This window comes from Bombus vancouverensis, chromosome 13 (genome assembly GCF_051014615.1).
Source record: "Bombus vancouverensis nearcticus chromosome 13, iyBomVanc1_principal, whole genome shotgun sequence".
Lineage (NCBI taxonomy): Eukaryota > Metazoa > Arthropoda > Insecta > Hymenoptera > Apidae > Bombus > Bombus vancouverensis.
In genome coordinates this window covers 11,358,852-11,386,698 of record NC_134923.1, presented here as the reverse complement: position 1 = coordinate 11,386,698, position 27,847 = coordinate 11,358,852, and the positions used below count along the sequence as shown (strand labels likewise).

The 27,847-nt window shown below is 38.8% G+C and overlaps 2 protein-coding genes and 1 long non-coding RNA gene across 4 annotated transcripts in view; 1 reads left to right on the top strand and 2 right to left on the bottom strand.

Annotated features, from left to right (window-relative positions):
• LOC143303503 (uncharacterized) overlaps positions 1–20,996 on the bottom strand; it is a 206,404-nt gene extending 185,408 nt beyond the window's left edge. The window contains exons 1-2 of the long non-coding RNA XR_013059892.1: positions 20,877–20,996; positions 20,729–20,790 (exon numbers count right to left, since the gene is read on the bottom strand). This is a non-coding gene — a long non-coding RNA (uncharacterized LOC143303503). The remainder of the gene's footprint in view (positions 1–20,728; positions 20,791–20,876) is intronic.
• On the top strand, positions 367–24,442 carry LOC117160481 (uncharacterized). The gene is made up of 5 exons (XM_033341244.2): positions 367–2,991; positions 19,552–19,695; positions 21,862–22,163; positions 22,469–22,725; positions 23,329–24,442. Exons 1-5 carry the CDS (start codon positions 2,679–2,681, stop codon positions 24,077–24,079), a joined length of 1,767 nt encoding a protein of 588 aa, XP_033197135.1. The 5' UTR covers positions 367–2,678; the 3' UTR covers positions 24,080–24,442.
• On the bottom strand, positions 24,443–27,846 carry LOC117160474 (ATP-dependent RNA helicase DDX24). Of its 2 annotated transcripts, none has more exons than XM_033341209.2 (10): positions 27,737–27,846; positions 27,360–27,565; positions 26,484–27,242; positions 26,254–26,399; positions 25,868–26,160; positions 25,574–25,796; positions 25,410–25,521; positions 25,141–25,258; positions 24,885–25,062; positions 24,443–24,801 (listed from the first exon to the last, which is right to left on the bottom strand). In XM_033341209.2, exons 2-10 carry the CDS (start codon positions 27,543–27,545, stop codon positions 24,504–24,506), a joined length of 2,313 nt encoding a protein of 770 aa, XP_033197100.1. In that variant the 5' UTR covers positions 27,546–27,565; positions 27,737–27,846; the 3' UTR covers positions 24,443–24,503. The 2 variants fall into 2 exon arrangements, with proteins under 2 accessions (XP_033197100.1, XP_076479881.1); XM_076623766.1 differs by having other exon boundaries at positions 27,733–27,824.
• Between the last annotated feature and the right edge of the window lies 1 nt (position 27,847).

Genomic DNA, 27,847 nt, shown 5'->3' with positions numbered 1-27,847 from the left:
TTTGCTAGTGAGATTGCTTTTTAAGGCGTCACAGTTAGAAACATCACAGTTGCAACGAGCCTGAGATTCCAATATTAAAATAGATCAAAGTGCGAATATTTCTCGAACGATGAAAAATCATATATGTACGATACAGCTGATTAGAACGTAGCCAGAAAGTTACTCTACTTCAGAACGTTAATTTCTCGTCGCTTGTTCAAATACAATTCCATATCGTTGCTGCGATTACGTATTTAAAACCGATCGTTATCGATCAACGTTAAAAAGATCGGAAGCTACAAATATTTGTAAATGATTAACTTATTATAGATATTATAAATATCGTGTAAGTTTTACGTAACCAAATTACATTACCGTTAAAACCTTGTGTAAGATATATGTGGCGCAAATTTAGCATGGAATCTCTAGATAAGTACTTATGTAACGCGTCTAACGTATCCAGGAAAATATCAATAGAAATCAGAGGAACGCTCTTATGCTAACGGTACCAGTCAACCAGTACGTTACGCGCATAGAAACGTGAAAGAAGAAAAAACAAATTACGCCTAATCCACTTCTCTACTGGTAGTCGTCTTGACAGACCCCACGCAACGTTAATAAAACCATCGATTTCAACTGGAAATCAAACCGCTTGGTGAAGCACATCGAACCTCGCATCGGCGATCGGTACCAGCACACGAAGTAATCCGGATCGATTCCGCTACGGTGATTCGCTAGTAACGAATATCATCGTCTTGCTCGTACCCTGTCAAACTATTGATACTCGTACACGGAGACGCATACACGCAGCAACTCCACTTACTACGGCCGATTACGTTTCTAGAGAAACTATTAAGGGGCGGTTCGCTTCTGTCGGAGCGCAACAGTTCAGCTTCGATACAATAGAGGACCCCTATTGAATAAGCCCAGATCCTTCGTAGGTTGGCCGTGGTATAGCGTTCGTGGTATAGCGTCCGTGAGCCTATGGTATAGCCATGTATTCTGTTAACCTGCACTTCCACCGAGAGGACTTAGAGCGAAGTTCGCAAAGCGCTGCTGGTAGTACGGCCACTGACAGTGCTGCGTGTAGTAGAGGCGGTACGACGAATCGTACGATACAACCAGTTGCGAGCGTGTTAGTGTCAGTGGGCCTCTTACGCTGGGCCTCAGTCACGCCGGGCGTCAGTGACTTCGCGTCCGCCGGTTCGATCGGTTCTTCTTCTTCCGAGGCTTGGGCAACGTCGCCTCGTCCCACCGTGAAAAGCGTCCAACGAATTTCGCGCTCGCGACATCCTCCATGATTCTTCTTTCGTCCTTAGGATGCGAGAAACTTTTTCAAAAAGAAATAAAATCGGAGAAAAGCAGAGTGAATCTTTGCCGATCGTTGTGAATCGAACGGAGAAGGAAAGTTTGCACGTGCTCCTTGAAACGTTCTGCTCCAAGTATTCGATGGAGATTTGAATTTTGAGACTTTATCAAGCTGCTTTCTTGCCATCTTCCTTCGACGATAGATTCACCTAAAGGCTACCAGGATGCGGTAGTTCAGCCTCGGTGATAGAGGAATCCGAGGGTGAGGATCGCGGAGGCTGCGAGGCGATAAAACTAAAATACATGTTCCGAGGCACGTGAGAAGTTCCATTAAATCGTAAACGCGACGGGAATCGAGCCACAGGAGATGCGATTGCTCCAACGTAGCCGGAAAGAGTGGACAGCGGTTGACACGTCGGTCGATCGATCGGTTGATTTGTATCAACGTTTCGCGATTAGTAAATGGAATTTTCGAAGCGAAGGAATGCCAATTCTGCAGAGCGAATGGCGTTTCCTGTGATCAGTGAGCTTTCAAGGAAATCGTGAAATCGATCCACGATCGATCGAACGAATCATCAGCTGTTTGGAAGAATGACGCAACGTTTTTTCCTAGCGATTGTCGTCGTCGTTGAAAAGGAAGGGATCGTCAACCTTGGTGAGCAGTGCGATGTCGAAGATGGGTCATTCGCGAAGGACACGAAGGCATTCGAGAAGAGAATTTACACGGTGCTGAGTCAAAGGATCGGTAACGCGAAGGATTAAACGAATTATCCCCGAGTTTTGCAACAACGACCATCGAACCGTGATCGTTAATCTCACTGCGTGCTGTTGCTTGCGGTAACAGTTAGTGTCCAGTGAATGAATTCTCGGTCGCGCTCGATGACTGCAACGATCGGCTTTCAGCTTGATCGAGATCGATTCTGAAATCTTGCCCCGCCCGTTCACGATCCGTCGTCTGTTTATCGTCGATCGTGGAAATAATTATCCGCTAGCTTCTCCGCAACGTTGAAGTGGAAAGTGACAGTGACGTCCAGATCCAAGTGACATAACCGAGGAAAGTGCCTGCTGAACCTGTTGCCGATCGACAGCCAGTTTCCGTCGACGTTCTGGTACCGACCAGATGACGCGGGGATAAAAATGCTGCGAAAAGTTAACGCGGGATTCGTTCTTTCACGACTACGATTCGATGACGTGCCGCTCTGGAAAGTTCTAAAGAAACGTCTCAAAGACTTTCTTCGTTACCGATACGCGAATCTCTCGTGAAATTCCTAACTCTGTCCATGTTGTAACGATGCAGAATCGTGTCACCGATTGGCGAAGAACGAACGGAACGTAGTGTCTGCGATCGAGTTAAACGAGATCAGTGAAAAAATAATATATAGTGCGGAACAATGTCGTCGAACGGTGAGTTTTCCACGATGTCCAGCGAGGAGGTACCTTCGCTGCCAAAGTCCCTGCCTAGTTCGAGGGAAGCGACGGCCGAGGGTAGTTCCGGTTCGAGCGGCGGCTACATGCCCCTTCGAGAGTTCCTTGATCGATTCTCGTTACCGAGAGTGGTCAGGCTCGAAGGTACCGGCGGCAGGCCAGTGTTGCTGTACAAACAGCAACAGAGATCGCTTCGGGTTAGTGCAACCCTATTGATCCATCGTTATCGGCACGACGTTAAAGTAGGACCGGAAATAGTCATTCCAGAGGGATACCCGGGTAAGTTTTACGTTCGTATTTCATAATAATACGCATTATATATATACGTATGAATTAGATCCAGGTAGAGTACGTATCTTCTTCGTGATATCACACGAATATCCTTGATTTCGTAGAAGAGACACCTATACGCGTTAGTGCAATTGCGATTTCATCACGTATCGTTTTTAATTTAATCGATTCCATAGACAAAGTCGATCGTCTTTGACCTCCTTTACCTGTTTAGGATGCCTAACGAGCATACTGCACACTCCCTCGTAATTAGACTCGAGGAGATTCGTTTGAACGTTGCGTCGGTTTCTTTCGCAAGAGGTTTGATTGCTCTTAGTTATTTTTTTCTTTTCTTTATTGAACGCAATTACTGTCATTTATGTTTGCATAATATATAATCAACATCTTGCATACTCTAAACTCGAAATGAAACTAATAAAGTATAGAAGCTCGGGATTACATCTATACCCTTTTATTTCTCCTATCGTACGTCACGTATTTTTCATGAATCTCTATTTCGTTCGTAAGATTCGACGCGATATCAGTTTCGCTAACTTCCTATTCATCGTTTAACAATGTAAAATCAACGCCACTCTCCTTTCCGATTTTTCACCCGGGCAATGAGTCAGAGCTCATGAAACCTGTTCAATGGTAAACGATCGGAAAAAAGAAGAAACTATTAGAGAAAAGGAAAGAAAGGAAGGATGGAAGGATAAAAATGAAAGAAGACATCAGGGTTGGTTATAATTGATAGTGAACCATAATCGTCGGCAGCCAGCGGTTAGCTCTTAATGGGCCCGGTATCCGGTAGACATTTTCAGGAAAACGTAAATTATGCCCGGTAAAGCAAACGGGAACGGTTGTGATAACCAGCTTAGATCACTGAAACAGGTTATACTGTATGCTCCGCGAATGCGTCGACAACGTTTGAAAGAGGTCGCTAATGCTTCGCGGCGAGAACCCGGTTGCTCGCTATCAGAAGTACCAGAACTTGTCCTCTCCTCCTTTTCAATCGTAAACCACTTTGTAGCAATAAGTTTGCAAAACGGGCACAGAGACCACGACCACGATCACGACCATGGTCTCGACCTCTACAAGGTACATTTCTTCCCCCGAGCCTTCTCCATATTGGTTTTCTGACATTTGCAACGGAAATTACGAGGTAATAAACCGGAGTAACGCGAACCTATTAGTTTCAACCGATAAGAATAAAGCAAGCAAAGTTTAAGATCAGGGTGGTTGCTTCTTCCAACCACTGTCCCCGTAACGACGTCGGGTTTCTCAAAAAAAAAAAAAAAAAAAAAATGATCGTGAAATAAATCGATTCTTTACCCTGCTGTTTCTTTTTCCTTGTTGCTTTAATCGCGCGTAGAGTTGCAAGTATATTTATCGGGTCGTACCATAAATAATATATCTCTCTTATTTTCTACATTCGCCTGTAAATAAAAACATTTTTACAAAAATGTCGAGATAACGCGTTTATTGGAATAATCATGTACGCGTACGTCCAAACGATTTCAAGACTATTTTAACCTCAGTCGAAAGCGATTATCCGTCCTCGACCTCTTCGGACGATCTAATGAAAACGTCACGAGTGGGCAGTGGGCATGGTGGTTAGCATACCTGCCTTGTTACTCGATAGTTGCAACACGACAGAGTTATTGAAGCGACGCCTAACGGATTAACCTGTCGATTGCTGGCCGCGACGAAAGGAGGTTGCAACGACGGTGACGTCAGGCGTCGAAGAAACCAGCTACGAATTTCGTTTTTATGTATGTGCGTCGCGTGCGGAGATCGTTGATTCATCGGGGAAAATTGCTACGCCGATTGCCACACTTTTACTATTGACGCCGACCGTGTTCGGCCCACGTTTCCAACGATCCGTCAATGAATCACTGTTTCCAGTTCTTTAAAACATAATCGAGAAATTACGCTTGGCTCTACACTGACCTTCCCATCTGGAGTAAACGTTGATGCATGTGTATAACCAGAAACATAAAACGTCGTTCACTAATGAGACGATGGAAGAGCACAATTTGAAACATTCATCTCGTATTATGAACCGAACGCTGAGATCTAAAATCTAGTTCGATCTGACGGATTGGAATTTGTATATTACACTGAATAATATATCGCATTTCGCATAAAGTAATTGCGATTTATTATACAGCATAATTGTTACGTGATATTATCGAACTTAATCGTTGATTAGAATAGTAGACGCTTACAGAATTTTAATACAGAACCGAATCACGTTGCCTAACCTTCTGACGACCATGAAAATTTCAACGTACACGTACGAGATACGCTGTAGACGTAATACATAGACGTAATACATTTTCTTAAAAACGATAAATTATCGCTCTAGACGGGTGCCACGAGAGGAAAAACGCTCTTCCATATTGTCTCGGGACTTCTATACCGATACGGTAAATTATTTCAACGAAGGATCGTTATCGTCGACAATAAGGATGATCATTCCGTGGAACCGAGAGTTCGAGACAAATTGGTCTGCTCCAATTTATCGTAACAAATAGCGCAACGCACACGCCTAAGCGAGCTTTACCGTCCGATCGTAAATATGCGGTTCGTGCTGGCCAGCGCAGGTTATATCGAACCGGCACTAACAATAAATTGACTAAGGAAACATTATTTAACGCCTACGAATTCGCTATAAGTGCGGCACAATTCACGATGAGCCCCGTGAGCATGATAAAAACTCGACCTATGCCCACGTGACAACCATGCTTCCATTCGTCCTTCTTCGATCATTTAACAGGGTACTGTACACGATGCAGTTCATAGTATTGCGATGTCGTGACATTATGTGACCGAATGGTTTATCAAATGGAAAGTACGAACCATTTACTTAAAAAAAAAAATAAAGAAACAAATATTTCTTTATCGATATTCTATAAAAAGAAAATCCGGATAATTCCTGCGGTTAGCATTAGCTAAGTATTTTTATCGAATTTAATCGAAGAGAACGTTTATATTAATTTACGATATATTGAAATTCCTCGACGAAATTGATTTCTCTCCATAGAGAACTGAAGAAGACGGATCTCTTTAAATGGGAGAATCGGAATCGCGTTTCGGTCTAACCAGGTGGCTTCATTAGGCGAATCGATCTCGCGTCAGGTCAATCAGCCAGCAAAGACTCTTTGTGATTCGCGTGCAGCAAGAAATTCTCAGGTGCCATGGCGAACAGAGCTGTGCTCGCGGTCCCGGCTAACTGTTCCACCGGCCACCACTTTTCCTTCTGCGTCATCGTGGAATTTCAAGCGGCACGATCGGTTCCGTTCCGAGCGGACACTTTCGTCACCCGACTAATCCCATTTGTCCAACGCACGTGCATGAAATGCACGATCGGTACACGCTGCTACGGCAATCGAATCGAATTACAGTATTTACAGTCAGTTATGCGTTATTCGCTCGGACGATCCTTCGAAACCTTGTTACTGAAACGGTACGAATCGATTTTTCCACGTCAAGGTTGCTCGGTAACGATCCTTACCGAACAGGATAGTTTGATTATTACAGTCGAGTACTCCGGAGAAATTTTCTCATTCTGCCTTAATCAGTTTAAAGTGGAACGTAAACCCTGACGAATCTATTGATCTTGTTTTAAGAGAATCCCATTCCTGATGAAAGAATGGCGAAATGACGCTGGAAAATGATGAAATATAGAAGGTCGAATGCCACAACCGTAGAAAGTACAGTAGAATGAAACTCTTAGGGAAAACTGACTCACTGGGCGACTCGACTGACAGCCCACGCGGTTTGCAATTTATGTTGAACTTTTTTCCATTATTAGCTAGGTAGCTATCAGATTATAAATTATTATAGTATATAGTTAGGTTAAACGTTATAAAAATACCATTATGTAAATACTATTCACGTGCTATTTAACGATGCGTTTGAAGGTAGTAATTCCTCACGCTTAATGATACACTAGGGTGTCGTTATATTAGAACGTGTATTTCAGTTAGTCTCATTGCTGCTGCGGGATCTTTTTGAACAAGTTTTTCGTCTTGTTTGCGATATTAGTTAAATAAACCAGTTGTACGAGTTGTTTCTTTCAGCTAAATATTTAACGTACATCAGGAAGAGATCCATTTAAACGATGTCACATATTTAATAAGTTCCTAGTCGAAGAACTCGGACTACGTTCGATCCAAAATCGTAATCGAAAGTTAAAATACCGATAACGTACGCTAATGTATCGCTCGATCTTAAAATCGCTTTCTTATTAAAAAAAAAAATGTTATATCTATACCGTGTCTTTTACGATATATATCGTACGTCGCTTTACTCGTTTACGGTAAAATGCAAATTGAATGAAATTTGATTTACCCGTTAAAGGTAGATTATAGGAGAAGAAAATTGAATAATGGAAAAACGCGTAAAAAGAGGATTCGCGTTAGCGTTCATTGGCCAATTATTAAAATTAGCTTCGTCCTATTCCCTATTTTATACTTTCTTTATAGGATCTATTTTACTTTCATTCGCGAGCAAGTTGAAAAAAACGAGCGTAAGCTGAATCTTAAATGCGTTACAACTTTTATCTAACGATGCTAGTAAAATAACAGAGGCCGTTCATAAGAAACGAATGGCTGCTAATTAGGAATATGGTTGTGAAGAAAGTTTATTATTTTGCGCGTTGTGTCATAAAACGACGGAGAATGTAGCCAAGATAAAACCTGAAAAGTAGTTTATGACAGTAGAATGAGATGACTCGTAAAATAATTAGAAGTCAATATACAAGCTTTTTGCATACTACCATTTGTAAAACGCGTATAAACACCAATCATGTCCAATTAAAGGAAGTGAAAATAATTGAGTCTTCAAATTTTACTGCAACTTTATAAAGCTCCTATCATTAATACGATTTTATTCGCCGCATTGATTCATTTTATAGAACACTTGTAAATTATCATTAGCCTTCCCGATAATGTCTAAAAGAAACGCAACTTTATCTTTATGTCTATTGTCTTCAATGACATCGATTTCATTCTAATTGTAATTACGATCATGATCGTCTCGATATTTTAGTCGATGTCGCAGAAAACATTTCAGAAGGGTGTTCGTTATAAAAAAAAAAAATGTCCTTTCTACGCTTTTTACCGATATATGTTTGTCGTCGATAAAATATGTCGCAATATGATGAAAGCTTGTCCAAATTTTCCTGCAAAAATAAAAGAATTACGAAACGTCCAGCTGGCCGTCCAATATAGACCGCAAAGTGCTGACGAGAAAGCAACAGGGAGGGAAAAAGTTGGGGATTGGATGCAAGAAATAATCCACTACGAAGCCTGCACCGAAAGCATGCTTCGCGTTCACCATAAATCATCGTAATCAGCTTACGACAGCGTGCAAAAAGCGGCGAGGATTTTTTCTAGGTTTTTCCTATGGACACGCGGCGTAACCAGGGGAACGAAATGAAGACATTTGAGACGGACAAAAAGGGGCGTCGCGGTCTCCGGAACGTATCTCAAGTCCGGGAGGGTGCATCAAACTCCGATGAGAGTAGGAATATCCTGGTACACCGGTGCTGCCTCTCTACCCGTGGAAGCTGCTTATGAAATTGTAATGGCGCGCGCGGTCTCGAAGCTCCACGCCGATCAACAAGGACGAACGGTGTATCGATTTTAATTTCAGCGGATGAGAAAAACGACAATGCATCGATGCACCGAGGCAATTCCAACCCTACCCCTCCCCTCTCCTCGACTATCGAACGAAGCCTCCGTCCCATAGATTCCATAGACTATAGACGACCGTTGCCTCGATCCTCGCTTCGGAATCGGTAGTAAGGGGGAAATGGAATCTACGTCGAGGGAACTTGAACCTTCAACCGGGATAAAATTACTAGGGAAGATTCAACCGTGCATCCGATTCCAGGGGCTGATAGCGACGATGGACGATATCGCACAAATCACCGGCTCACTTAACTACTATTCGTGCAAACCCTCGGCTACGACTCCAGGCTCCAGTTTACAGTAATTTATTAGGCGTGTAAACCTCCAGCTCTGCACCGGGGTCGACGGCCTCGTCCCTCTCATCAGGAGACCTTCGGCTCCTTCCATTTTTTCCCCCCTTGTGCTCGCGACGCTGCTCAAATGCTTCTCCACCAAGAATGCTTTAACTCCCCTTCGTGCTCCACGCTTTTTGCAACATCGAAAATCATCGGCCGCGCTCCTGTCATGAAATTTACATTCCACGGATATGGGGAAACCATGTGGATGGTAAGAATAACGATCCGTTGGACAACCTGTTCCTATACGGATCTTTCAACAGATTCCATGTACAAGCGGAAAGCAAAATTGAAATACAACGGAAAAAGTTGCATCGGTATTTTTAGTTAAAGAAGAATAACATGTGCCTTAAATTCTTCATACCGCCGCTTAATACACGCCGTCTCTAAGAATTCCGTAGCCTCGAGTCACGTTGATTTAACGTTTTGATTAATAAACCGCTTCGCAAATGTGCTCCATTTGCGAACATTATAAGTGATACAGCAACAGGTTCAATAAACTACAACAATGGGACTTTCGAATGACCCCTGGCCTGGAAATTTCTGGCGAATTAAATATGATTACGGAAGGTCGTTGCGAGTCTCCTCCATTCTCGTTTGTTCCTGCGCTAACATTTTCTCAAACGTCTTACGATCGTTTCGCCCGAACAATACACGTTTTCCCACATGCTTGATCCACGAATCTAGGATTATATAAGGAATTAAAAACCTACCGAATCGTACATTCCCATCGCATAAGATACTCGATATTATTTGAAAGGTTTAATGGAAAAGTGGCACAGGTCTACTCTTTCTCGGCAATCTCTTACTTACTTTGATACGTCCGCTTAAATTCATACGCGAACAACGTGCATGAGAAGTGGACTGTAAGCATTTTGAAAACATGCACGAGAAGGGGTACGATAATCATAAGCCATTATCGCATTTAACCGCTACCCTTAATTACAAGTTAATTCTAACCAGAGTAACTCGAAAAAAATGAAACGCCTAAAGGCGTATATCTCGTTACGGCTATCTGTTCTACCTTCGTTAATCGAGAAGTGTAGATAAAATGCATAAAAAGTGGCGCAGCAGAAGCTTCTTACATAAATCGAAACTCGTTTTTCGGAACATGTTCGGTCAAAGGATGAATCGAAGGGGAGTATAAAATTTGATATTCTTTTCATTGAAAGTAATCAACTTTAGTAATTCAACAGTTGCGGAAATTACGTCGATTTTAAGTAGGAAAAAAGCGAAACTAAAATGGTCCAGCGATAATTTGTCGTTATAATCCTTCTCTTTTATCATTAACATAGCAGATGCTTATCGAGACTCGAATACTCGCTTGATCAAGATATTAAAGGAAGTAATCTAAGTTTTTGTCGTATAAAGGAGCGGTACAATATAATATTTATACGTTAAAATATGAAAAGGGGGAAACTTTAAATTGATAAGCCATTGATCGACGTTCGGTTTTAACGATACACGTTATTTACACATTTATTATATGTATTTACATATTTATCGATAAATGATACTAGTAACACACAGGTTAACGAACCGAGATCACATGCTCTCAGCTTGATCTTTCCTCATTGTGGGAATTCTGGCCTCGTGCGTATATTTAAAAAAGAAAAACTATCTTATTTCCGAATAAATGTCACGTTGAATAGCCTAGAGAAAGGTAACTGAACGTGATACAAATGAAACTGTAAGCCGAAGATAAGGATCAAGTTACTTTGTTGTACCGTTTCACGGGCGTAAAACGCGTGTCTTTCTAGTTCTGGTTGTTTGCGAAAGTAGCAGATCTTCCAGAACCGTGCGGTCAGACGTGGAAAAATTTGTATTTGAACCTTTGTCGAAAGGCAGACCTTCGAAACAGGCTAAAGCGCGAAGGGAAGAGTTCTGCGACCACAAGTCACGCCAATTTAACCTGTCCACTGCAAGGTCTACGCTCTACGGCTTTGTTCGCTTGACTGCAAATCAAGCTAGTTTTCTCTACTACAATGGGCCTAGCCATTCAACACAATCGAGAATCGAAAAGCGAGCACAAGTTAGCTGATTAGAAATGAATTCTCCGTTACTTATCTTGGAATAGAAAACCGGATAGGAACAACACGAGAAAATAGTTTACAAACTGCTTGTAGAACTCACCGGATACGTGATAATTCTAAACGAAATATTCATTAAGACGGTATTCCAATAATATTTTACAACTTTTTGAAGAAAAGAATTATAATTATAGGAATTATACGAATTATTCATTCCTTCCCATAGCATAATCGTGGCTTGATCGGTCAATGATCATTATATTTATCAAAAAGTTCGCTTCGATAAAGGAATTTACTGCGCTAATCAAAACGTAAATTTATTTGTTATTTTGCAGTTTGTCGTAGATGCTTCTATAACACAGAGCGATCTTGGAAAAACATGTTTCATATTTCTGAATATCAAAGCTCGAATATCTTGTCGGCTACGTGCATTTATCGAAGCCGTTGCACAGGTTAGAACAAAGCCATGGCCAGAAAAATATCCAATACGTTATTACAGTCTCTCGTAAGTTTTCTAAACATCGTTCTATACGAGCAAAGTTATTTTACCGATCGTGGCTTCGACGATAGCTATTCCCTCGATTTTTAAATAACAGTCATTATATCCTAGACATAGCCGTATATGGATTTCGCGAACCCACAGAAATGGACGACGATGAGGGAGCAAGGAACCATTCTCTTTCTTTCGATTCGTCTGTCTACGGTGAACCGTCCAATTTCTTTGAAAAGGTAGAATCTAGAAAAGGTAAGCTTCGAACGAATAAAGGTTGCTAGGATCGAATCATTGTTCGTGTATATCATTCCCTTCTCTAATCATTGGAACGATCACAATGTTACTGCCATTACAATTGCATATTTCCTGCTGAAATTATCGACTTATTTCTTATTCGTGGAAAAATAGCTTTTATTTTGAAAGGCTCGTAATGCCATGTTCACGCCGACAAGAGATCGTTGCTCACTGACCATAACATTGCGAAATACATAGTGTTCCGTACCTTGAAATAACGAGTAACATTATCGGTCGATCGAAATAATTATCATCGTCGATGTTTTACAATCGTTTCACGAAATTGCGTGTGAAAGCGTAATCGAGATCCCACATAATTAAAAAGTTATTCGATGAGGAAGTACTAACTCGTTTGCCCCATGTAAAAGACGTTTAGTCGCGCCACCTTCCCATATGTGTGTAATTATCATCTCAGGCTTATTCACTGGTTTAAGCACTTTCTGCCGTGATTAATGCGTAAACTACGTGTAGTATATAAACCAGTATATGTTGTTGCATCGCCGATCGATTTTTTTCCAACCGTCGGAGAAAATATTCGACCATGACGAGCCAAGTTATTTACAATGACGATAGTAAAATTTACGTATCTTGGATCGATTTCTTCCGGCCTATATCGTTATTTGTTTTAAGATACTACTAGGAAATGCTTAAGGACAAAAGAACTGCGATAATATTGTTGTGCAACGTTATTCCCTAACGGTAAGAGCGTGCAACGATCACTGTCGCTGGCGTAAAAGAGGCTTAACGTTCTCTGGAAATCTATCAGCGACGGAGATGTAGAAATGGTTTCGAAGAAACTATTTCGAATTACAACCGGCATTCTGGCGAAACACGATGGTCCTTTGACAAGAAGTAAATGACAGGCGTTGAAAGGTAAGCACGGCAAATATGAAATATCACGAGGATCCGGTTGAATATCGTGAAATTACGAAAAATCGGTAACATTATGAAATCAGGAAGACACGTAACGTATCAAGATGTATCGATTTTACGGCGCATCTTACGTATCATGAAGTAGTACGAATCTTACGGTACTGTGCACCAAGAAATATAGATCTTACGGTGCATTGATGATTAACGACGATGATATGGGTTTTAATTGCAGGATGTTTCGATTCCACCGCATTGGTATCGAGTTGCTCGTAAATAAATCTTTATTTTCTCCCTATTTAAGTTTGAAAACGTTTTTGAAGTTTCAAATGGACAATTTTCTTAAACGCGACAATACGTACGTATTAACCTCAGTCTTTCTAAAACTAACGTAGCTTATACGGTAATTTATTTTCTCTGAGGCAAAATTGAATTTAGAGATATAAAACTTTGAGCCAAACATTTACAGGACGAACAGTTGCAAATACAATCAACGTGTTTGAACAACGTTGCCTCGACAATTTCTACGAGCTTCTCCCGATAAACGGATATCTCGAGGCCGAATATCGCAAAAAGGGAGCGACGCTAATCGTTAGAACCAAAGGCAAACTCGACGTGAAAGCATTCCAGTGCATGGGCATGCCGAGACGTTTAAAAGTATCCGATCCCAAAGAGAAGATAGCATCCGGAATCGCGTGGATCATGGTCGATTTCATTGAAAAGGGAGGGCTCCTTTCACGAGCCGAGGAAAAATCCCAGTCAGAATTAATTCCTGAAGAGCGTTACAATGTGACGTGGACCTTGTAGGCGCACCTGGATCACGCGAACATCTGGTTCCTCGAGGGGTAACAACCTTAAGCATGGTTCCTTCGCTATTCTCCAGTCCATTCGCTACTTCAGTCCAGTTCCTAGAAAAGGGGAGGTTGCACGACACATAGCTTTATTCAACACCCGCGTTTTGAAAGTTGAACCTCGACACGTGCTGTAAATGGTTCTGCAATGCGCACTGTTTTGCAATGCATCGCCTCGTACCACGCGTGGACCGCTAATGTGTCACTTCTGATTACTCGAGCGAACGTGCAATAAAAATGTGGACAAAGTGAGTCAGTTAGACTTATGATCTTTCGTGTAATGTTTTTAATTTATCACAGAAACGAGAGTGAATCGTGTTACGCGTTATAAAACTATTCGTTTACTCCTTAAAAATCATACTTACATTACTTTATCACCAATCATCGAATTATTCAGCAATTAAAACATACATATGTATGTATTCGCGTCACTTATTATTACTGGCCATTAAAAATTTCGTACTAACTTTTACTTTGACCGACGCTATCGATCTTCGTAGACGTCAAATCGTCGCTACTTATCCACGCGATCTTCCAAACATTCGAAACAGTTTAACAGCCGTATAAACAGCTTTGTATATAACATTTCCGGAAACGATCTGCCCGATTAATGAATGCGGAATCACCGAACAAAAAGCGAAGCATTATCGTGGACTACGCTGACAATGACTTTGACACGGCTGTTCCGAGTGCTTTCTCAGAGGGAACATTATTCTCCTTGAATAATTAATCGAAAAGCTATGTAATTACATCATTAATTGCGTAACCGCGTGATAGCGTAGCATAATTAAGAAGTCAAGGAAGTCGATGCGAACGAAAGCAACTGCTACCGGGTTCGTGCGACTCCTCTTTTCCCTCGTTCGAGTTGGCTTTCCATTGGATTTTTCCAACGGATACGACGATCTCTTCGATTGTAATCTGAATGCAACACAAACAGCCGAGTCGCGTTAACTATGTCGGATGCGGGCGTGGAAATGGAAAGTGGAGGAAGCTCGCTTGTGCAATTCTCCGTTGATTACGAGAAGTACGCGTTTGCAATGTTTCTTTTCCGGAGTGAACACTCCCGAGTTTAGTATTATTCCGTGCTGACTGTGCACACTCGAGAACGATCACGTTCGATTTCTATCCGTTGAAATTTCCTTCGACCTATTTTACCTAGAGAATATTTCCTCTACAGAAGAAATTAATTAGTCAGCAGGGCGAATAGTCGCGCTTCCACCCGAACTATCGCCAATATCGAAAAAGACCTTTATCCTTGAATTCATTTACCTCGATAAACAGTCTCGACTCGCAGCGCGTGTCTGCGATTCCGAAAAGGACCCCATTGTCCAAATGCGTTCTTCGTGTTCGCGTAGCCGTATCAAAAACAAACTGCACAACAATTACAAGGGAAGAAAGAAGGAAGAAGAAGATGGGCCAAAGATTCAGATCTCCCCGTGGCTAGGGTCGTCTGGGATAGCCGTGGTGGCATTCCAGGACGAACGATCAGCGGACGAAGGCAGTGCAGTGGCGCGCTACGCTGCGCTGGTGCGCTCACTCGCGAGCACACGGTCCTTAAAGGCCGGATTCGACGCGCAGCATGCGTGCATTCGCATCGTAGCGGCATTCTTAAATCAATTAGCGACGACCAAAAGAACCAGCCGACCTTCGATCAGCCGACCACTCGGCTACCGTGTCCCCGTTGCTGCGGATCGCTGCTATTACCGCCGCGGGGCGCGCGTCTATTCTATCGTCGTCCAACTTTCGAACGCTTTTTGCCGCCAAACCGAAACACGCCGCCGTGTATTTCCTTCCTACTAAATGGCTACATCCTTTCGTCCTTCTTCGGAAGACCACCGACCGCGAACACGACGGAACGCGAATCCCCGATTTATTTCAAGTCTCTAGGCCAGCTTTTTCCCCGCCTCCACCGGGGACTCCAACAGGTAACCTACGTTTCTAAGTAGGCTTGGATAAGGGGATGCTGAGATACCTTCTACTCGATGATATTATTGCGACCTGAATCAAAGGAAGATATCTCCGCTCTCTGGCGTTGATATCGAACGATACCTCGACGATTGGAAATATTTCAATTTTGGTAAAAATTGGCAGAGAATTTTTGATTCCGTGATTGATATAACGTACGTAAGACGAAGTAAACGGAGTAAAACGATTTAATTTACAACGTAACCCCATAACGAGTCAAAGGTTCGCGTCAACGTGATTCCGAACGAACGACGCCACGGAACTCTCGTTAGAATTTAGAGGGTCGTAATTTTATTTTACAGGCCGAATGGCGCACGGTTCCACGTAATTCCTCCATCGAAGCGGAGTACGTTACTCCCCGTAGAAGTTCGTAAATTAACAACGATACTGGAACGGTGTATTACGCGTGTTACTTACGATCCACAAAACGAAATGGAAAATACGAAACGCGGAAAGCGTAAAATTGCCGTTTGCCTGTAAATCGTACGTAAGTTGCGCACACCCACCGATTCGAACGTAGCTAACGTCGCGCGAGCACCAGTTCCCGAAGACGTAGCATGGAAGCCCGTTACGAATGACATAACGGCAACTTCGATCTTGCGCCAAGACGGAGAAAACGAGGCAAAACACGGATAATGCCGTGGACCGCGGCAATACCAGGAAGGGCAGTCGATATTTCGTTTCTTTGTCGGATCGTTGCGGTCGATTCCTAGATCAGCCAAGGGGACAAATCGAAACGAGAAACAAAACGAACGGTGCTCAGCATCAGGTAAAAGGCTTGAAGAGAAGGAACGGTCGCAATCGAGTCACAGTCACAGGAAAACAATCCTGCCCAACAAGGAAGAAACGCGGTGAAGAAACACGCAAACCCAAGTTACTTCGACGATGCATCGAGTAAACGGGGAAAAATGTTTATTACTTTAGGAATAAAATTGTTTTGCGTTCCGTTACTGCGCTCCCCTGTCCAAACGATCGTTGCATATATGTGTGGATATCTACTTTTATAGATACTATAAAATATTATGTATTTCCACAAAGATAATTAACACTATGTATAAATATGTACATCCATAAGTCTGATTGTATGCCATATCCTTGCTAATTATTGGTTTCCGCGGTCTTACTTTACAAGCTATAAACGTCAATTGCGAGCGCATTACGAAAGCCAATATTATACGCAATATTAAATACTTCCACAATTGAAATCACTTAAATAGAACGTGTATACCCATCGATCTGGGTAACCGTTTGTTAAATACGTATCTCTACGTCCGTTTTAAGAACAAAGGATTCTATTACGACGATCACAAAGCAGACTAAAAATCTATTTGTCTTTCACGAGCTTTGAAGGATGTCGTCCCTCTATTCAAAATGCCTTTCTATGCAAATGCGACGAGGGTTAACTTAAAACTAACGTTCCAACTATTCGAACGCGTTAAACTTTAGCACGTCAGTTCGTAATAGAAAAAAAAGGTAGAAAAAAGTGTATTGTCCCAAAGAATAAATGAAAAGAAAACGCAATAATCTGTCACATTCCGTGGTCGGCGGCTCTCGTAAGTGCAGCACCAAGGAATGCGACCAATTATAGCTAGAAGAAAACCGAACGGTTTCCGGCGTGTTCCATTGGAAATTACGCGAGGCATTCGCTAATTGCCCAGCAGAAGCGCGCGCGCGCATCGATTCCTTTCCCCCAAGTTGAACGCCGGCAGAAATCAAAAGACAGCGATCTCTCTGGCAACATTTTAGGTTCGGTTAAACTGTATCATAATTACCCGAATCGCCGGCGTAATTCGCAGCGGCTGTAATAACGACGCGAGATAATTTTATATGCATAACGCATATCGGTTAGCGGATGATACGAGGCCACACACCGTATTCACCAACGCGGTTAACTATAATTTAAAAGCGTCTTGTTGTATTTCTTCTCACGTTTCTCCTTACCCATCGTACAGTACACCGGAGCCGTTTTATACCCGTGCACAGTTCGGTATACAGCGACAGGGTAGTAGAAATCCTCGTCTGGTACACGTTCACGCGCTATCGCGAACCCAAGAAGAGCGTGCTCGCGCGCATGAGGGTGTAATATAATTCAGTGCCTCCATGGCGATGGCGTCCTTTCGTTCGACCGATATAACGCGCGAATTACTTGCACGTAATATACTGCGAAACAAAGCCCGTTAACGTCACGAAACGGTGAGCTGCAAGATATTTTGTTTAGTGTCCCGTAACTTATACTGTCCACGCACGACTTTGTAAGAGGCAGGGTAATTGAGTACTCGTACGAAACGACTGCTAATACGGCCGGCCGTTTTTACGCGCGCCAAACCTGAACGTAAATCTGTTCGTCCAGGGCGATATCTGAAAATGCCCTGGCTGATTTATGGGCCGGATCAGCTGCGCGAATATATCAGCCCAAGCAGGCAACAACGTACCGACCACCGCTAAACATAACGTGAAAACTCAATTTTTGCCAGACACTTTGTGTCCCGCCAGTATGTAATACATACTTGCCCGTAAAAGTAGATGGAAAACGTTCGACTCGTGTAACTCCGCGAATTAAGCTTGTTCGATCAGCTACTTTGCTTCTACTTGCAATCATCGTTATACGTATACTTGCAAATCTATTCAAATGGAGCGTGACTATCTTATTTTGCCAATGCTTTTCATTGTAAAAATTGGAGCAATTGTACGATGCAGAGAGAACGAAGAAAATTTGTCTAATAAGAAATATAATTAAAACCGAGGAAATAGTACATTCAACGTTGTTTACAAAATCGATAGTTATCGTGTCGTTATGGATATACATTTTGCAAACTCTGCCATTATCAATAAAATATTATTGTTTCTTTAGTTTGTTACGTTTCCATTTATCCACTAGTCGTAGTTATATCAACTTTAATCGAATATTATTTACATTCATATTTACTTCAACATTCTCTTTGTGCTTGAAATTATACGCTCGTAATTTAAGCTGCATCACCGAGCCAGATTGCCTCATTTCATTAGCATAATCTTCATAAATCTTGGATAAAGCTTTTATCGCGCATGTAAGTAAATGCTGATTCTCTACGTTTCGCACATTACTGTTTCATCTAACTGTTATACGAAAAAAAACGAATATCGAAAAAAATCACCTAACTTTAAAAGAAATAAACCCTCTCTAAATACTTTGTTCCATTGAATAGATAAAATAAACGTACCTATGATTTTGTATAAATGTTGTGTACAATTTCTAATTTTCTCGTGTCATTTTTACCAATACTCCTAGTTTCTATCCATAATTATTTGAATATTCGTTCACAATTTGCAGTTACTTTGACTCGATAATTTTATGTAAAATATATGTTACAAACTAGGATGATTCCTCTACTTTGTAGAAACTAATTTAGTCTACTATTTCATTACTGACATTATTGCTACCCGCTGCATCATCCATTATTCATAATGCAGCCTGGTGAACGATATATTTAAGAAATTTTTCCAAGGAAAAAAGTTCTGCCACTCAACCTCGAAACATTTTTTATAGTGACGATAGAAGAGCTACGATTTAAGCGATCTGAATATTAAAGTGAAATGCAAAGGAAAATATCAAAGTTTGGTATCTTTATAAGACATAGAAGAATTAATCTGCAAGCGTATGGAAAAAATATCCAAGAATAATGAAACGTAAATGTCAGTTCTCTTATTAATAAATTACATTGGCACATTACGAACAATCATCAATGGTCGTTCCCGTGTCTGAATATCATTACTCTCGAAGCAATTGAGCAGTGAAATTTGCATTCAATCGTAGAAAGTATTATCCTACACGCCTAATGCTTCTACACAAACCTCTCCCCTGAAATATTATCATAGGAAGTATACGGTCTGACGACATTCCCCTTGCAATTCTCTTTGCAATTTTCAGTTTTTTTCAAACGAATATGATTCAGTATAAGATAGTTTTGTCGAAAGACAACGAACGTAAGATTTATTATTTTCACAATTATACAAACACGTACAAAAATGAACTTTCATTCTCTTCAATTTCAGGATGGTTTTCTGTGATATCTGGCAACAATACAACGGGTAGTGCAAGAGTCTACAGAAGAGTCGATTCCTTAGTACGAGCAGGGGTACCAGCGTTTCTTTTGGCTGCACCTTTAAGGGCATATATTCTGACCCACTCGAAAATGGGTAAGTGAAAATATTGTGAATATAAAATACGTACTAAACTCTAAATTCGTTCTTCTATTACACATACGCATCATTCTTTGAGATAACTCGTTAATTGTATAAATTAACTACTTGGAATGTCGCGTTCGTATCCGTTCATTAGTATCTCTTTGGAAATGTAATTAAGCATGTGAAGCGAGAGTACGAAAATGAAAATGGAAGAAACGAAGAAAATGGCGATAAGAGTGTTAAATAACAATACGTTGAAAACGTAAGAAGGTCTATTAAATATTTATGACAAAAGAGTAAAAAATTCAGTCTAACAGGATATAAAATGTAGCGTAAATGGAGAAGAAAATAGGAGATAATCTTAGTATAAAAAGAAAGAAGTTAAACGCGAACGAAGAGAGTAAAGTGAATCAATAGCGTACAAAAAAGTGGCAGAGAAGGCAAAGAAAACAAAACACAGAGAAAGGAGAGAAAAAAAAAGAGAAATAATGACACACATGAATGTAATATCGTAATGACAAGCAGCAACGTTCTTGACCTAAATGCATATAAATATCAATGTTCGTACCCTGATCTGGTAAAAAGAGAAATATGGGGAATGCGCAAATTATACGTTCCAAACGGTAGCAGAAAGTTAAATGCGATAAATAGAATACATATGTGTGTGTGTGTGTGTGTGTGTGTGTGTGTGTGTGTGTGTGTGTATGTGTGTGTGTGTATGCGTGCGTGCGTGCGTGCGTGCGTGCGTGCGTGCGTGTGTGTGTGTGTGTAACGACGGAAATACGCAAAACAGTGATATAAGAGGCATACCGCGTGAGCATTAAAGTCTCTGTCTTTGTCATACACTTAAAATTGTCGACATTAATTCTAAGAGGTACTATATCATATTTTCTATTAAACAAGAAATTGTATTGTCATCGAAAATTAATAGGTAGGTCAAAAATATTCTTAACGTTAGTACCTCTGAGAGTACTTCTCAGGACAAATTCAATAATCTTTCATGTATATCGCCGATTTCAATTATTTATTGAGATAATGAACTCACTTTGGTGGTCTTTGAAAAAACTCCACTGGATTAGGAAAGAGGGACGATGGTCTTGCTCACGTCTGAAAAAAGAAGGCGTAAGAGGTTATTTCATATTGTAATAATATTCAATAATATTAATAAATGAACGTGCGTTAATTAGACAAACCTGAAGTATCATAGGAAGACGGCAAAATAGCAGAATATGTAAATGGGAATAATACACATAATAAATCACGCGAAATCAATTGATACGTCTTAACACTACAATCATTGACATCCGAATATCGCTCCGCGCGGCAACTTCGTCTTACATGTTCCGTAGTGGTGGGGATGTCAACACGGCGGCAAGTCGAGCACGTTTGAATCGACGAATTCAGCAGTAAACACACCATATTTCATACAAAAAAAAGTAAATACATTTAAGAGGTGGATATGCAAGATGAATGTATTAGAAAAGAAATATTCGTTCACTACTTTAATTTAATTAAATATATAAAATTCACTGATGAATAAAAGATGTACATATGTATAATTAAATACAATATTTTTTAGTATGAACTAAAGCTATATTTTACGATATAATATAGAAATATGTATTATCTATATGCTTATTTTTATGAACTATTGCTTTTTATGATAATACTGACATGTATATACATATTATATACACTAAGATTAATCATTATTACTCGTAGATTACATTGAATCACATTACTATGGTTATTATTATATATTATTTAATTATACATATTGTTATTAATAATCTCTATCAACAAAAATTTTGTGCAATCAAAAGAGCACTGTAGAGGAGATTGTTTTATATTTCAAAAGTTGACACGTATTGTGATTAATAGAAAAATAATGAACAAATTAATAATTGACGATTAATATGATTATTAACTTGTTAATAATTAATTACTTTTAAAAAATTGTTTGCAAGATTTATGTATATAAAATCATATCGAACACTAACCATCGTAAAAATGATTTCTTTTATTATTTTTATAGTTTTATTTTGCACTTACATTTCCATATTTTCTTTTATTCGCATTAAATTAATGATTTTATACTTCTCTTGTATCTCAATTTCGTCTCTGTAATTTCTTAAGCACCAAAAACTTTGTAATTAAAAGTTCTTTATTTATTTGCAGAAAATGGCAATTTAAGAGCTCATTACACAAAAACCACGATCAGAGCTGGGGAAATTCTACGATTAATAGCTGTTTTTCAAGACACAAGGAAATGTAGTACGGTTTCCTTCGGAATTTCCGGCAGCTCTTCCGAAAAGGATCAGTACGCTCAGTGTTTGGATCCACACGGTCGGGAAGTATTTGCTCCCTTATCAGCAAGAGGCGAATTTTATGCTATATGTCAGAATGGAAGTATCGATACCGGAAGCGATGCAGTATTATACAAAGTGCATCACCTTGCAAGAAGACCATTGCCTCTCAGGGTAAGTTTATTCCATTGTTTTCTTCCATTCATGTTTCTTTCTATCGTTGCTTTCCTTTGATAGTGTTTTGTCCCCCGTATCTATTACGAGATCTTGTATATTTGAATATTTACAGAAATTTGTAAACTTATTAAAAATATAATGCTTGAAGTATATAAATAATCAGCGAGTAAGTACTATAACACAAATAATACCATTAATATTAATATACAGACCAATGAATTAATAATGATATTAAAATTAAATTCGTCTTACTATTGCCGCTTGTTACTGAATTGCATATTTAAAAATTTTGCCATTTTCAGGTCCGTTTGATAGCCGGTCCACTACCTGTACCATTGCCAAGGGAATATGGTGGTTTAATGCAACTGGAGAGTTCGACTCGAGGGCCAATTGTTTTAGGATGCATCGTACCGGAAAGACCAGTTCACAATCCTGAAATGCTTGAATTAGTTGTAACCGGAAATGGAGCGCCAAGAGTAAGAAGAGCTCGACTAGGTTATCCGTCAGAAGCTAGACTTTTGGCATCGCCGAAAATGCAACGATTATTATCTGCCTGCAGGTAAATTAATTTTACATTGATTATCGATTATTTATACTATGCAGGTTTATGGTATATTATTTTTTCAAACTGCTAACAATAAGATGCACGAAAAATTAAGCGCATTCTCATTATTAATTAATCAGATATAAAATTATTTGAATTATTCAAAGAATAAATACATGTTAACGCAGAATATAAATGTGTCATGTACGCACAATTTGATTTATGATATTACTATTTCCGTTGTTTAAACCTAGTTGTTTGCAATTTAATCGATTGGCCAAAGACTCAAGCAGAATATTAATTATGGACTATTATTAATGCACACCTGCTTAATGAATTTCTTTATTATAATGTAATTAACTTCATATTTTATTTTATTCATAGATTGCAATATCAATTTTTTATAAGTCGATTGTTTCTAGATCGATGTATCAAGCAAAGATCGATTTCATGTACAATATGCGCACGTACATGTACTGATAGGTCAAAATACAATATATGCAATCACTGTTAGAAAATAATATACCGTACAACGTCCCGTATTACCGCGATATTCAAAGGATGCAAAACATTTGTAAATATATATTCTATGTGGCTTAACCTGTTCTTCCACTTTAGCCGGGCTGTCGGAGATCGTGCAACGGAACCAAGAGTGGCACCTCTGAAACTGCATCCAGTCGGTGAAAATCTTAAAGAGATGCATTTGAAGAAAATCAAGCCGAAACCGGAAACGAAGCCAATTCTACAAAGCTTGAAAGACGGACTGGAACAGTTAAAGAAGAGCACCGTTAGGGAGAAAAGTCAAACTAGACAAAATTGTCGGAATGGATTTCTAGATCGAATTTCAAAATTCGCCCAAGGTGGTCGTAGCAGAAATCCCGCAAAAAAATCGGCTTCGTTTACGTTTGCAGTGAAACCAGAAATTGCGATGAGGTGTCAAGAGCGTTACTCCAGTTTGGAGCCAGAAACTACCTCCCATCCGAGTCATTCGAACTCTTCCAAGCAACCTGTACAAAGATCAGCGTCCACCAGTGTTTTAGAAATGCCGGCAAATGTTGAATTACAGCCCAATTATTCTCGTGTTAGAGATAGTCTTACACCAGTGCCATCCCTTCCCAAGTTAACCAGGACCAAAGCTGATGACATTTATGCAGAAATTTGCGAGAATGCGGCTGCGCAGGTCGAGAAGTGTCCCGGAAGTCATGTGATGGCTAGGATCAAAATTATTGTTAAAGGTCGTGATTCGTCCACAGCTCTGCCAAACAAGATTGGCGATGACAGTAGATACGCAAACTCTATGGTAACGAACAATCAAATTGATTCGATTATCAGCACGGAAGACGAAGTTATTTACAACACGATATTCTGAAAATGAAGAATTTTACTGTTATAAGCTAACCGGCTGTGTTTGATGATCGAGAACCCGTTGATTATTTTAATCAACGTACCATTAGAAATTGAAACTGTATCATATTATACAAAAAGCACTACGAAATAATATGTAATATTCAAAAAATCGTAATAATTGCAGGTACATATGTTTGCCATACGTACTAACACTAGTAACGAAAACGAATAAAATTTTAAGAATAAAAAGCTCAATTTTTTTCTAAGAAGAAAAGAAATTAATCGGAACGATGTAATATGTACAAAAAAATACCTGACCAATTTTTCTTAAAATTTGTTTTACTGCAAGAAAGATAAGATGTACAAAATAAAACAAATATATGAGAAAAGTGTATGACATCTTTATTTACAATTCATTCCCTTTTATTTTAATAAAATAATTCGTATTATACTTTATTTCTATTTTTTTTTCTTAGAATCTTGGTTTTAAAAGAACTTCTTTTTATATGAGGCTTTTTATTTCTTTCTTTCTTCTTCTTTGGAATTTCTTCTATAACCTTTTTCATTACATCAATGGCTTTCTGATTGTCATCATTTAATTTATACTCAATATTAACATCAGGATACTTTCCAGAAAATCCTTTTGGAAATAGCATTTTCGACATAAGCGATGCCAATTGATGCTTCTTTTTTTTTAACTGATACTTTAGGGATGCCGTTTCTTCCATTTCTGCTGCTAAATTTCTGAGAAATAAGATCGTTTTTGTCATAGAATAAAACATATAGTAACAATCATTATTGATGCTTTTAACTAAATTATATCTTACTCTTCGTCCTCCTCTAAAACCAAATCCATTTCTTCAACTGCTTTACGTAACCAACCTTTTTTTGAATTATCTCTACGACATTTTAATTCCAACTTATCAATTTCTCGGGCAATCTCAACTCTCTCTTTAGTTGCAATTAGCAATCTATCTACTACAGGAAACATAGGTAAATCTTCCGCTAGATATAAAAAGATTGTATTCATATTAAAAGTGCAAATTATCAAACAGTATATCATTGTTTAGTTTATTCACTTACTACGACCAAGTGTTTTACACAATTTGCTATAATATTCCTTTTCAGATGGTTCCATCATAAGAACTGTTATACCATCTTTTTGTGCTCTTGCTGTTCTTCCACTTCTGTGTACATAACTCTAAATAATAATTACAAGTACAAAATTAAGAGAAAAACTTGTATTTTAATCAGATATATTATAATGTGATGCAAGCGATTATTTTATCTATATTACGCCGTAATGTTGCGTTTAACTAACGCTAATTTACTTTATATCCATTGACACATACCTCACTTGTTCTAGGAACTTGATAATGTATTACATGCTCAACATTTGGAATATCCAAACCTCTTGCAGCTACATCAGTAGCTATTAACAATCCATTTTCATCAGCCTGAAATCTAATTCCTTATTATGTATCTCGAAGTTGTATGTGTATTAAAGAAAATTTACCTTTCTAAATTTTTTAATCGCTGTCTTTGCTGCATACTTGCGTGCAATGGTAAAGGTTTACAATCAAGTATCCCTAAAAGAGTAGCTAAGCGTTTTACACAACCAATACTATTACAGAATACCAATGTTCTACCAGTGTATCTTTTTAGGAAGTAATAAAGATAGTAATCTTTATGATCTATTGTACATGCTATTCTACATTCTGTCAAATTAGTTGCGGTACCTGATGAATAATTTTAGTTATATTATGCTAAATTCATTATCTTTCAAATACATAACAAAAAAGTTTGCAACCTGATTTTTTTGTAACATCAATAATTTTTGGATTCTTTATTCCTACTAGTTCCATAATCTTTTGTAATTTTTGAGCAGGTGTAAGCTTTTTTATCTTGCTTTTAGTATGCTTCCTTTTTTTCTTTTCCAAATACTCTGGTATATCATGCACCATAGTTAATGTAGCAGAAAATACAAATGTTTGCCTTTCTTCCATTTTTTTTTCATTCATATTTATTTTTTCCAATAGTTGCTGCAATTCTTGGAAATGTCCCTTCTCTAACATTCTATCTGTTTCGTCAATAGCCAAATACCTATTTTATATTGCATAATATGTATAAAGTAACATTATTTTCATAACATTGCAGATAATTATGAAGCTATTTAATAAAGAGGAAAAAACTTACTTAATGGAATCCACTTTACTAAGATGTGGATTACCTTGTTGTATCAATTCCCATAATCTACCAGGTGTTGCAATTACAATCTCAGGTCCTTTACTTAATATTCTTTCTTGTTTAACTGCAGCCATTCCTCCTAATACTACAGCTACCTAAATAATATCAGTACTTAGTATAATGAGTATTTAAACAATTCTCAAGACTTACTAATTAATAGTACTTATCAAAACAGTTACTTTAATGTCTGTATATTTGACTGCTTTAGTTAGGTGATCCTTAATTTGAATAGCTAATTCACGAGTTGGTGTCAATATTAATGCATACAATGGCTTCGTATAATTCTGTGTTTTGCTCATTTTTACATTATTAATTACACGTACACAACCTATACCATTTTTATTAAGACCTTCAATATGTTCTTCACAATCAGATTCAGATGAGCTATTATCATTTTCCACCATTTTATTTTCAGAACAAATCCAGCCTTTGTTCTTAGTAATTCCAGTTATTTCTTTCCCGAATTCCATGTCTGATTGTTGGGATTGCTTATTTTTTAATTCCAAAATACCATTTATAATTGGAATTCCAAATGCCAATGTTTTTCCACTGCCTGTTTCAGCTGCACCTACTATATCTCTATGTCCCAATATTGCTGGTGGCAAAGTTAATGCTTGAATAGGAGTTGGTTCATGAAATTGTTGGTCTTTTAATGCCTTTATTACAGGAGTGGGTACACCTAACATATACCATCGTTGGGCATCAATGTCATATACATCATTTTTATCCTTATTGCAATCATTAGAAAATTGATTGTTATTATTAGGACCAATATCTAAACCATTTTTTGAAGACAGACATTTTGGTATCTTTTTAGCATTTCTTCCTTCTAACTTCTTTTCTGGAGATTTTGTCTTCTTAGCTTTTTTTAATAATGGTTCATTAGCAACTATGTCATTTTCTACCCATACATGGGAATGTTTACGCTTTGGTGATACCTAGAGAATAAATAATAAAATACAGAAATATACCAAAGTTTCGCTCTTAATGATAATAAGTATTATCATATTAGTTTAAAATGGCAATATTATTGGAAAATATAATTTATAATTTACCTTAACTTCTTCGCTACTAGTTTCCACATTGTGGATTAAAATCTTTGTCTTGTTATTTTCTTTTGTTAATTTATAATCAGTTAGTTCCTCAATGCCAATCAAATCTTCAACATTACCAGCAAGTATAGAACCTTCCAATTTCAGTGGTTTCCACCCACTTAAATTATCGTGTCTCTTTTTTGGCATAGCTATGACACTAACGCTCTCTATAATTAATAAATAATAATTAATGAATGGTAGCAATACTATTCTCAAATGTACATAACCATAAAACACGTGGAGAGTCGAGTGTTTAACTCGCTAGACACAACAATACTATATACATATATGTATACAGTATATGCTATCTGATACTATGTATATAGGTACATACATACATGTGTATAATGCTCGTTCTCTATTCTGGATATTGGTTCTAGCTGATCACTTCTGGCGGCAGACAACAGAAAGGGTGACAGAGTAATAGAGCTTGCATCCTGCAGTCAGAA